The 12,490-nt window shown below is 40.8% G+C and overlaps 1 protein-coding gene across 1 annotated transcript in view; it reads left to right on the forward strand.

Annotated features, from left to right (window-relative positions):
- Nucleotides 1–11,798, forward strand: part of LOC124551251 (arylalkylamine N-acetyltransferase 1-like) — a 74,622-nt gene extending 62,824 nt beyond the window's left edge. The window contains exon 5 of the mRNA XM_047126247.1: nucleotides 11,475–11,798. Within this exon, the coding sequence (XP_046982203.1) occupies nucleotides 11,475–11,730 (256 nt within the window). The 3' untranslated portion in view covers nucleotides 11,731–11,798. The remainder of the gene's footprint in view (nucleotides 1–11,474) is intronic.
- Nucleotides 11,799–12,490: the final 692 nt, after the last annotated feature.

Consider the following 12,490-nt stretch of genomic DNA (forward strand, 5'->3'; position numbering starts at 1 on the left):
TATTATTGTGAAGCCTAAGTTTCAGGACTTTGTTCTTGCAATGTGATGTCTACATTGCATGTTTCACATTTCATTTGTTGAGAAATAACAGAGAAAATACCAGGAAAATTTATAATCCTACAGCTCTATCCATATTTCACATCAAAGTCCTGGCCACTGTTATTCAGTTTCTCTGCAAAGTCAGTGACTCCTTTGAACTGCTTTCAGCCTCATATCTGTTCTTTGGTCACCTTTGACACCACATCAGATATGATATTTTTATACCCTTCTTACCTGATTACACTTTCATATCACTCATTCTTACATAAAAGACAAAGCTGTGTATTATAAGCTCACAAATGAACTATCAAAAGTCACACTGCAAACAAAAATCGAGATTCAAAGCAAAACAATTGTCTTCTTTGTGCACATACTGGCGTTTGCTGATGCCAAGCTAATATACTGTTTGCTGTGAACTGCATCTAACTATACCCAAACACTACAGGGGGTATTGAGTTGGCACAGGTAGGCCATTTCAGGTCATCCAAGGCACTAAAGGGGTAGTTCAGAATTCCATAGAACAAATTTTTTTCAGGGATTAGGGTTTTTGCCTCTTATTTTAGAAGGTTCAAAGCCTCTTTTAAGCCGTTAGAAAATGATTTTTTTTTGTTCTAGTTACCTATAATGGCTTTGTGCTGGACCAGGACTCAAGTGCAGAAAAGCAAAGCTGCACCGGATGAACTACGCAGCATAAGTCACAACATAGCCTCTCAGCTTTACTTCTGCTAGCACCTCTTGTATGCAGTAGAATTTGGGAATTAGTGCATTCTTAGCAAAGCAATGTTCTGCACAGCAGATGAGAAGGAAAGACTGATTTTTGGGAACTGCACTGGATGAAATTTGAAAACCTGAGAGCTTAAAGGTGGAAGATAGGGTATTATGCAAGACTGAGGTTACTCCTAAAACATCATACGTGAGTTAATAACAGTGAAAAGCTAAGTGCATTATATGTGATAGAGGTGGGAAAAAATAGACAGGTCAGAAAATGAAAGATGTAGAAAAATGAAACAGGGTGAGGAAAAAATGTTTGCTACGAAGAAATGCTGAGATGAAAGAAATTAATGTAAATTAAAGCCAGGTGGGTGGTGAGACCCAAGGACATGTTGTAGCACCAGTTTCCACCTGCCGAGTTGTAAGAAAGTGGTGTCTGGGAGAAGAATCCAGATGGTGCGTGTGGTGAAACAGGCACCAAGTTAACAGATTTCGTGTTGTAGAGCATGCTCTGTGACAGGATATTGCGTGTTGCCAGAATACACCCTCTGCCTACCTTATAATTTGGTGGTAGTCATGCCAATTTAAAAGGCCAGACAGTGTTTATATAACAGCTAGTATATGACATTTGTCATTTCACAAGTGGCTCTCTCTTCAATAGTATACATTTTGCCAGTTGCAGGGCTGACTTAGATGGTGGTAGGAGGGTGCACAGGGGAAGTCTTGCAGCGGGGGCAGTCACAGAGGTGGGAGCCACATGCTAGGGGATGGTTGCACAAGGAGTGTAGGGCCTTCATAATCAGAAAATTCAACAAGGACATGACTTCCTAAAATCATATCCTTGAAATGAGCTCCATTCTATGTGAGATTTTGTCCACGACACCTGTAATGACTTTCCATCATCCTCCCAATCTCCACAATACCCTTGTCAGACGCTATGCTCCTTCTGCACCCATCTCCAACTCTATAGATTCTACTCCTGTGACTGTCTGCACTGCAAGACTTACCCTATGCACCCACCTACTACCACCCACACCAGCTCCACAACTGGCAGAATATATACTATCAAAGGGAAAGTCACTTGAGAAATGACATGTCATATACTACGTGTTACAAAAACACTGTTTGGCCTTTTACATCAGCATGGCTACCACCAAATTATCAGTTAGGATTGATGGGCTTAGGCAGAGGGTGTGTAGTTGCAACACACTATATGCTGTTGCACAGCACATTCTAACCAATGGCCTCGCCGCAATGGCAACACCGGTTTCCATCGTATCACAGAAGTTAGGCACTGTCAGGCTGGCCTGGCACTTGGAGACTGCCTGGTCTACCAAGCACTGTTGGCAAGTATGGCACTCTGTCCTTGTGAGGCAAACTAAGGAGCTAAGTGATTGTGACACAGTGGCTCAGGTCTCATAAACTGACATATGGCCAGGAGAGCAGTGTGCTGACCACGTGCTCCTCTATATCCGCATCGAGTGACGCCTGTAGGCTGAGGATGAGACAGGGACCGTCAGTACCATTGGGCCTTCGTGGTGTGTTCAGGCAGAGTTCAGTTTGTAGAGTATGCTCTACAACGTGACAGTCGTGATCTCGGTGCCTGTTTCTCCACACATCCCATTTGGGTACTTCTCCCAGGCAGCAGTTTCTCAGAACTCTGCAGATGGGAACCAATGCTACAACATGTTCTTGGGTCTCACCACCCACCTGGCTTTAATTTAATTTAATTTCTTTCAACTTTATACTTCTTCACAGTAAATATATTTTCCTCATTCCATTTAACTTTTCTCCATCTTTCATTTTCTGACCTATCTATTTTTTCCCACCTCTATCACATACAATCCACTTAGTTTTTCAGTCTTATTAACTCATGCCTAATGTTTTAGGAGTAATCTGTCTTCCATATTACCCTATAATCCACCTTTAAGCTCTCAGGTTTTCAAATCTCGTCCGTTGCAATCCCCGACTTCAGTCTTTCCACATTACCCTGTCCAGTAAGTCTCACCTGACACAGCATTCTGGGCAACTTTTACAAACTGTACCCATTTTCCTGAACCTCTCCAGTCCTCTTCCTTCACCTCTCTTCCTTCCCCTTCATCTCTTCTGCCAGAAGAAGAAGTCACAGGCTCAAAATGCTTGCATAAGTAATACCATTTCTTATACACTGAAGCACCAAAGAAACTGGTATAGACATGCATATTCAAATACAGAGATAAGTAAACAGGCAGAATATGGCACTACAGTTGGCAATGCCTATATAAGACAACAAGTGTGTGGCACAGTTGTTAGATAAGTTACTGCTACTACAATGGCAGATTATCAAGATTTAAGTGAGTTTGAACACGGTGTTATTGTCGGCACACGAGCGATGAGACACAGCATCTCTGAGATAGCGATGAAATGGGAATTTCTTGTATGACCATCTCACAAGTGTAGCATGAATATCAGGAATTCAGTAAAACATCAAATCTCCAACTTTGCTGTTGCTGGAAAAAGATCCTGCAAGAACGAGACCAAAGATGACTGAACAGAATCATTCAGCATGACAGAAGTAGAAACCTTCAGCAAATTGCTGCAGATTTCAATGCTGGGCCATCAACAAATGTCAGCAAGTGAACCATTCAATGAAACATCATCAATATGGGCTTTCAGAGCTGAAGGCTCACTCGTGTACCCTTGATGATTGCACGACACGAACATGCATGTCCAGCTGGTGGAGGCTCTGTAATAGAATGAGGCATGTGCAGTTGGTGTGATATGGCTCAAATGGTTCAAATGGCTCTGAGCACTATGGGACTTAACTGCTGAGGTCATCAGTCTCCTAGAACTTAGAACTACTTAAACCTAACTAACCTAAGGACATCACACACATCCATGCCCGAGGCAGGATTCGAACCTGCGACCGTAGCCATCGCGTGGTTCCAGACTGTAGCGCCTAGAACCGCTCTGGCCGGCTGGTGTGATATGGGACCCCTCATCCATTTAGATATGGCTCTGACAGGTGAAATGTATGTAAGCATCCTCTCTGATCACCTGCATCCTTTCATATCCATTGTGCATTCTGACAGACTTGGGCAACTCCAGCAGGACAGTGGTACACCTCACACATCTGGAATTGCTACAGAGTGGCTCCAGGAACACTCTTCTGATTTTAAACACTTCCCCTAGCCACCAAACTGCCCAGACATGAACATTACTGAGCATGTCTGGGATGCCTTGCAACATGCTGTTCAGAAGAGATCCACCCCGTCATACTCTTACGGATTTATGGACAGCCCTGCAAGATTCGTGGTGGAAATTCCCTGCAGCACTATTTCAGTCTTTTAAGATTCAAAAGAAAGCTGTAAGAGTAATAAGTATAGTTGCTTACAGAGCACCATGTAGAGGTGTCTTTAAGGAATTAAAAATTATGACCTTTTATATATATATATATATATATATATATATATATATATATATATATATATATATATATAAAAAAAACAAAGATGAGGTGACTTACCGAACGAAAGCGCTGGCAGGTCGATAGACACACAAACAAACACAAACATACACACAAAATTCAAGCTTTCGCAACAAACTGTTGCCTCATCAGGAAAGAGGGAAGGAGAGGGGAAGACGAAAGGAAGTGGGTTTTAAGGGAGAGGGTAAGGAGTCATTCCAATCCCGGGAGCAGAAAGACTTACCTTAGGGGGAAAAAAGGACAGGTATACACTCGCACACATGCACATATCCATCCACACATACAGACACAAGCAGACCACCAAATGAAAGTGCTGGCAGGTCGACAGACACACAAACAAACACAAACATACACACAAAATTCAAGCTTTCGCAACAAACTGTTGCCTCATCAGGAAAGAGGGAAGGAGAGGGAAAGACGAAAGGATGTGGGTTTTAAGGGAGAGGGTAAGGTGTCATTCCAATCCCGGGAGCGGAAAGACTTACCTTAGGGGGAAAAAAGGACGGGTATACACTCGCACACACACACATATCCATCCACACATATACAGACACAAGCAGACATATTTCATATGAAAGGCTAACACTTTCCAAACAGTTTTTAAACACCTAATTATTTTACCCTTACCATGCCTCTATATAAAAAAAAGTGTTGTTGATATAAAAATGCACATTGATAATTACAAAACCAACTCAGATCTTCACTTGTACAATACAAAAAGGTGCAATGACATCCACATAAAAAGAGTAAACAAGGCTTTAACACAAAACAAACCAACATTCAGGGTACTATTTTGTACAACAAACTTCCAACTCACCTAAAAGAAATAAAAACATTAGCTACATTCAAGGAAGCAATATTTAAATTCTTAATGACCATTGCTATTATAGTGTAAATGAATATCTGCAGTAACCTTGTAGCAAGTAACTACATTCATTTGCTATATGTTAACAGTACCATAAATTAAATGCTTGCCACAGCCTCAATGTTAATTTTTCTGAACAAAAGACTTAAATTAATTATTTACTTGTAATGTATTTCGTGTAAAAGGCCCCGAACGAAAGTGTTATATCAATTATTTACTTGTAATGTACACTCCTGGAAATGGAAAAAAGAACACATTGACACCGGTGTGTCAGACCCACCATACTTGCTCCGGACACTGCGAGAGGGCTGTACAAGCAATGATCACACGCACGGCACAGCGGACACACCAGGAACCGCGGTGTTGGCCGTCGAATGCGCTAGCTGTGCAGCATTTGTGCACCGCCGCCATCAGTGTCAGCCAGTTTGCCGTGGCATACGGAGCTCCATCGCAGTCTTTAACACTGGTAGCATGCCGCGACAGCGTGGACGTGAACCATATGTGCAGTTGACGGACTTTGAGCGAGGGCGTATAGTGGGCATGCGGGAGGCCGGGTGGATGTACCGCCGAATTGCTCAACACGTGGGGCGTGAGGTCTCCACAGTACATCGATGTTGTCGCCAGTGGTCGGCGGAAGGTGCACGTGCCCGTCGACCTGGGACCGGACCCCAGCGACGCACGGATGCACGCCAAGACCGTAGGATCCTTCGCAGTGCCGTAGGGGACTGCACCGCCACTTCCCAGCAAATTAGGGACACTGTTGCTCCTGGGGTATTGGCGAGGACCATTCGCAACCGTCTCCATGAAGCTGGGCTACGGTCCCGCACACCGTTAGGCCGTCTTCCGCTCACGCCCCAACATCGTGCAGCCCGCCTCCAGTGGTGTCGCGACAGGCGTGAATGGAGGGACGAATGGAGACGTGTCGTCTTCAGCGATGAGAGTCGCTTCTGCCATGGTGCCAATGATGGTCGTATGCGTGTTTGGCGCCGTGCAGGTGAGCGCCACAATCAGGACTGCATACGACCGAGGCACACAGGGCCAACACCCGGCATCATGGTGTGGGGAGCGATCTCCTACACTGGCCGTACACCACTGGTGATCGTCGAGGAGACACTGAATAGTGCACAGTACATCCAAACCGTCATCGAACCCATTGTTCTACCATTCCTAGACCGGCAAGGGAACTTGCTGTTCCAACAGGACAATGCATGTCCGCATGTATCGCGTGCCACCCAACGTGCTCTAGAAGGTGTAAGTCAACTACCCTGGCCAGCAAGATCTCCGGATCTGTCCCCCATTGAGCATGTTTGGGACTGGATGAAGCGTCGTCTCACGCGGTCTGCACGTCCAGCACGAACGCTGGTCCAACTGAGGCGCCAGGTGGAAATGGCATGGCAAGCCGTTCCACAGGACTACATCCAGCATCTCTACGATCGTCTCCATGGGAGAATAGCAGCCTGCATTGCTGCGAAAGGTGGATATACACTGTACTAGTGCTGACATTGTGCATGCTCTGTTGCCTGTGTCTATGTGCCTGTGGTTCTGTCAGTGTGATCATGTGATGTATCTGACCCCAGGAATGTGTCAATAAAGTTTCCCCTTCCTGGGACAATGAATTCACGGTGTTCTTATTTCAATTTCCAGGAGTGTATTTCATGTAAAACATCCTTCTCATACTTTTATATTATTACAGTAATCAAAGTTGTATTGCCCAAAACTATTGAAATGGGTACAATGAATGATTGTATTATGTAGGAAACTGTACACCCTTATCTTACTATGTTCTTTCACAAAATTGATACAATGTACATTGTCTACTACTACTACTACTACTACTACTACTACTACTACTATTGTAGTTGGGTTGTACACGACACATTTTTGGAATCCCTGCTGGTTGACATGGGGTGACATGAATGAGACCATTCTGTTTAGAGATACTGCATTGTTTTTGAACACAGAACATGTTCTTGGGTTCCACAACATGTGGGTGTCAGGGAGGCTTGACAGTAGTTTCACGGATCACTTCTGTTATCCTTCTGGTAGATGGGTTTTGTACTTTTTAAGGCCAAATTTTTTTCAACGGATCTAGAGTATATTATGATAAAAAGGATCTAAATCGTTTACAAATTTGCTATAGAATATCACTGGAATTAATTTTAGTGATATAGCTGTTTTGCCAATATGATCTATATCACATCTTTTCTGTGGTGCAAGAAGTAAACAGACTCTCCTTCAATAAAGGAACATTTGAAAATGATGTTCAGTATTTCTGCTATTACTCTTGCTACTCTCTTTCTCAGCTCCTATGACTTGCGTGCCTGGACGGCAACTTTGGTACCACTAACAGCCGTTATATATAAGCGGTATTTCTTTGGGTTTTGTGAGAGCTTATCCAATAATGTTCTGTTATGTTAGTCAATGAAGGTTTCACATTTTTCCCTCACGACAACTAAATGTGTACATTCAGCATCTTTCCATTTATACCCCTATGCTTCATTATACACCTGTTATGCATTAGTCACTGTTTGTTTAGACAGTATACCATGGAGGGGTCCCTCCCATCATGAACTGTTGAGTAGGTAAATAGCCATCCAGTGCGTGTTCAGCTATTCTTTTAAATCTAAGTCACAGTTCTACATTTTTACTATGATAGGTAAATGTTTTGAGATCTTTCTTGAGAAGTGATATGACTTCTTCTTTGTCTAACTTTTTAAATGCACAAATCTTCTTATTTGTTTTAGCCGCTCTTAATCCTGTAGTAATTATTGTTGTTACAGATACCTTATTGTCAAAGCTACCAGTTTGAATAAGAGCTTCCACAAAGCAACCACAATATGATTATTAAATATTTATACTAGCAAACTGAGGGTTTCTCTAAATTTTGCAGTAAATTTTGGGGGTGGATCTGATGGCTGATAGAAAGATACAGTCACAGTTTTACAATTATCCTTGACAGTCTTGTCTAAACTATCTTGCATACGGCTTCAATTTCTACCTTGCGAGTATTAGCTTCTTATCTACTGCAACTAGTATATCATCTTATTTTACCATTAACCTATCCTTTCGCTATACAATCAGTTTATTTCAGTTTTTACATATCATTTTTTAACTAGTATTATGTAAGATTTACTGCTTTTTGGTAGTACTTCAAATTCTGGTATTTTTCTAGGAATCCTACATTAGTTGAGTAACAGAATTTTAGTCCTTTCATCTGTAGGGATCATTCATGTCTCCAAATCTTACACTAATACTTGGTGTGCCCTACATCTGTCATTATTTGGCATGGCTAGAGAGATGCTGGAAAAAAAACAACCTTGTGTGCAACCCCACATGCAGTTAGCTACCTGGGTAGCCAAGTCCACGAAGTCATCCAGGAAGTCACAGAACAGTTATTCACAGAATCTTGGATGTCTTTCCTGGAAGCCTTCTACTTGGCTCAGACAAAAGGACCTCAAACTTCTCAGGACAAGCCACTGAACATTCTCTTTGGTCATAGGATCTTTTGCAGAACTTCATATTACCCACATTGACCTACTTTGACTCAAATCTTACTATGCACTCCCAAGCATGACAGCACTTAGTTATTATCTCTACTGATACCATTCATGATACAGACATTGCACTTCTAAAGTATTTTGTTTAGCTGCCCCATAAAGCAGTAAGAAGGCAATTAATAAATCTTGAAATATATTTTGAGGGAGTGAATAAGTTGTTGTAATGTGACTCAAGGAGCGAAGTACATCCACAAACCCTGTCTTGTGGCTAATCCAAGGAGCATGTGTCACAATGTCACGTAGAAGATGGTGTAATTAGATGAATGATGAACATTAACTTCACATAATGAAGATTTATTCAGCACTTCCATATACAAGAGCACAGAGTGATCTGCCTCCAGCCAGACCACATACAGCATATTTATAGGTACAGAACATTCCAGTACAATGATGCTTGACATTTGCGTATACTTCTGGAATGTACTCAAACTGAATAGAGAAATTAAAATTGTACAGTACAGGTGAGTTTTGAATGCACAATCCTCCATGCAACAGTTTAGCATCATAACCACTACACCATGGTGCTTCTCAGCTTCTTCTGTGACAATATTCTGTTGTGGTAAGAAATTAACAAGTATGTGCACAGGATTCAATCTTGCTTAAAAATGTTCCAGACACGTTCTTAAGAGTGATAGTACTAACTGAGCTAAGACAGTGTTGTCATTCTATGTGCACATGCAGCATCTGCTTCAGGAGTGTTTGAGCATTGTCTGTTGAACCACATAAATGGGATAATTTTATAGGTTCATACAGTTTCTCAGTATTAACAGTGATATCACTGATTATTGCTCTCTTCTAGCCTGGAAACCTCACACACCCCATTATCTTACACTAGGTAAATATGAGACACTAATGGTTGTCAAAACTGCACTAAAATCTTGTGAAAATAAAACAAGTTTTAGACAGGTTGATAAATGTTCTCTACACCAGGAAGACAAAAAGACTGAGAAGTAAATGCTGAGGAATAGACACTTTATTATTATGCCATTGGTAGACTGGCAATTTGTGATCTTGCTGTCAAAGTAACATATACAGCCTATGCAGTGTTGTGGTTCATTCAAAATTAAAATCAAAACTGGACATAAACCTCCTTCATATTAGTTGTCTTCAATTTATTTAGTAGTAGTTCATTGTTAAATTAGTCTAACACCTAAACACATCTGCTATTTCGATAGGATCATTTCATAAGTATGTGTCTTATCATTCTGTTGTTTTTCCAAAGAGGCATTCAAATATAGAAGTATTACCCTTCACTAGGAGTGTCTTGCATCTCTGCATGATACACGTAAGATGTATCGTGCATGCACCAGGCAGTCTGATTAGTGTGAGCCAATCACGTGTGTAGCTCAGGATTTTCAGTTGACTTGTAGACTGATTTTGTTTGGAAGGCACTCTGAGGTGAATCTTGCATTGTTTGGGCATAGAAACTTGTTGCTATTTCCATCATGCATTTCATATTCGTTGGGTGAGATCACTACGTGCTCTTGGCTTAAGCAACACTTTACACAAGTGTTCTACTACATTCCCATAAGGCGTGTTTGTTATCCAAAGACATGGTTTGGTTAGGTAAATTCTTGTACTTGTTGCTTTTTCCAATTGAAATGGAACTTAGCTTTTCTTTGTGATCAGTTCAGAATTGAATGTCTATGTGGCTAGCAATATCTACTTGTACTTTACACATCCATGAGCATTCATGCTGTTCAGCCCCCTCTCTCTCAACAACACAGGAGCAAATTGCTTTAGTAATTTTGTGAATATAGTAAAAATGTGGTATATTTTGACCCTTTATGTAATGCCTGACATTGTTTGGAGATGCCTACACACAACTGCCTATTCTGCACTTAAATTCATGTACATTAGATGACCTCTAAAAAAATAATCTGTGTTTGTCTTCCTGTTATGTTGAGATTTTCTTTGTTAGCACTAGGAACCTTGTGGCTGTGAACACCAATGTCCTGCACTCATCATATCACAAATCCTTGTCCTGTATAACAGCTTTGCTTTAAACAAATGATGCACTCATGTTGTCATAGCAAAGCATATTATCCTTGTATTTTACATAATACCTAAGCTTTTCAACAAGTATTTGCATCATGATGAATGCAGTTCTCACAGAAGCTCTATTTTCAGGTCATTTCTCTTAACATGTTTCTCAAAGAAGTATCACTAGAATTCAGAGGTGAATATTTTTAGGTGTTTAATTCAAATTCCAGTGCTATTTCAACTTGCATAGACTGCGTAGACATATGCATTGCATGAGTGTTTGTCTGTATGTTGAACCTCTTTACACTAACAGTCTATTAGTTTTGCAGATTTCCTAGATGTTCTTAACTCTGTTTCGTCTTGAATCACGTGAACAAATTTTACATTGCATTTGCAAAAGTTAACCCTTTTCACTGAGCATTTTGGAGCCAGATTGTATTATCACATGGACTTGTCTGAAAATTGGCTGTAAATCAGTTAAATAGTTGTTAAAGAACTTTAGTTGAACATTCAGGTTAAAGTTTGAAGACATCAGTTAGTGTTAACAGTCTGAGATATTGAGAAATATGCTGTCTGCCTGCATACTTTAGCTAAAATGTTATATGCTGGATAAAGAAATTCATTGGCTACAGTAGTTGCTGCTCCTAAAACCATGATATGTCATAATTGTAGTATATTAATAATTTATTTCCATTGTGAGACAAACATACAGATCACTGATGTCGGCAGATCCTACCCCAATGCTCATTTCACTTGCAGGACACTGACTATTTTTATAATGTTGATCACAAAACATACTCTCTGTAAAAATGTGACCTGCAGCTTATTTGTTGTTTACCTATTTTTGTTCCAGGCAACTGGCGAAGGATCAAGGTATACCACTGGTGAGAGTTGACTGCTCCAGTGTGTTCTCTGCAAAGGGCATTGAACGTTGTCGATTCCAAAAGATCTTTTCCATCAGATATGACTCTTATAAATGTGATGGGAAAATACTTTTCCCTCCTACAAAAGAGTGTGGTGATGAGTACATTACCTATGTCAAAAGGATAACTCCTAGGCCACATGTTATCCCATTACATGCAGCTGCTAACATGCAGTGCCATATTTGAATGATACACAGACGTTTAACTTATCTCTTTAGAGGCCACATACTGAGCTGACTTTCTTTTTGTTATTGAGATTTACTTGGCTCCAATGAAAAATTAAAAAAAATCACATTTGCTAATTCAATTGTCATCAGATCTCTAGATTGCCAAGGCAGGTCAGGCAGTAACTCATGTATGATGATTTTTGTAAAGTAAATTTGTTTGAGTAGTAGGTTTTACGTAGATAGATAATCTATTGAATAGTTGTATCCCAAGTGATAACATTAGGACAGTGTATGAGTTCATAGCATTTTCCCATAAGTTTACTAAACACAACAGATGCTTGTAACAGAGACTTGTTATCAATAATATATCCTCCTACACTATTTACAACAATCTGCCAATGCTAGGGTACATTTTTGCTTCCACAACTTCAAATCATATGGTATTGAGGCAAAGAACACATCAAATCATGTTTGGAGCACATTTACATCTGGAAAGGAAATTGCTTGAAGGTTGTTTGATAGAGAGCAAGAAGGGTGAGGGCGCAAGAGTGGGTGAATAAGATGGCTGCAAAATGACTTACCGACCCAACTCTTGTATAGCATTTGCTGCCAGTCTAGCAGAATGCAAGCAGGCATCATAGTGGAGTAACATCACTTCACGCAGTCTTCATGGTTGTCATTCTTGGACTATATCTGCAAGACATTGAAGTTGTTGACAATAAACATTAATAATAAAGGTTACACCTCGGGGAAGCAATTCATAGTACACCACACCATTG

Source organism: Schistocerca americana, chromosome 9 (assembly GCF_021461395.2).
Source record: "Schistocerca americana isolate TAMUIC-IGC-003095 chromosome 9, iqSchAmer2.1, whole genome shotgun sequence".
Taxonomy (NCBI): domain Eukaryota; kingdom Metazoa; phylum Arthropoda; class Insecta; order Orthoptera; family Acrididae; genus Schistocerca; species Schistocerca americana.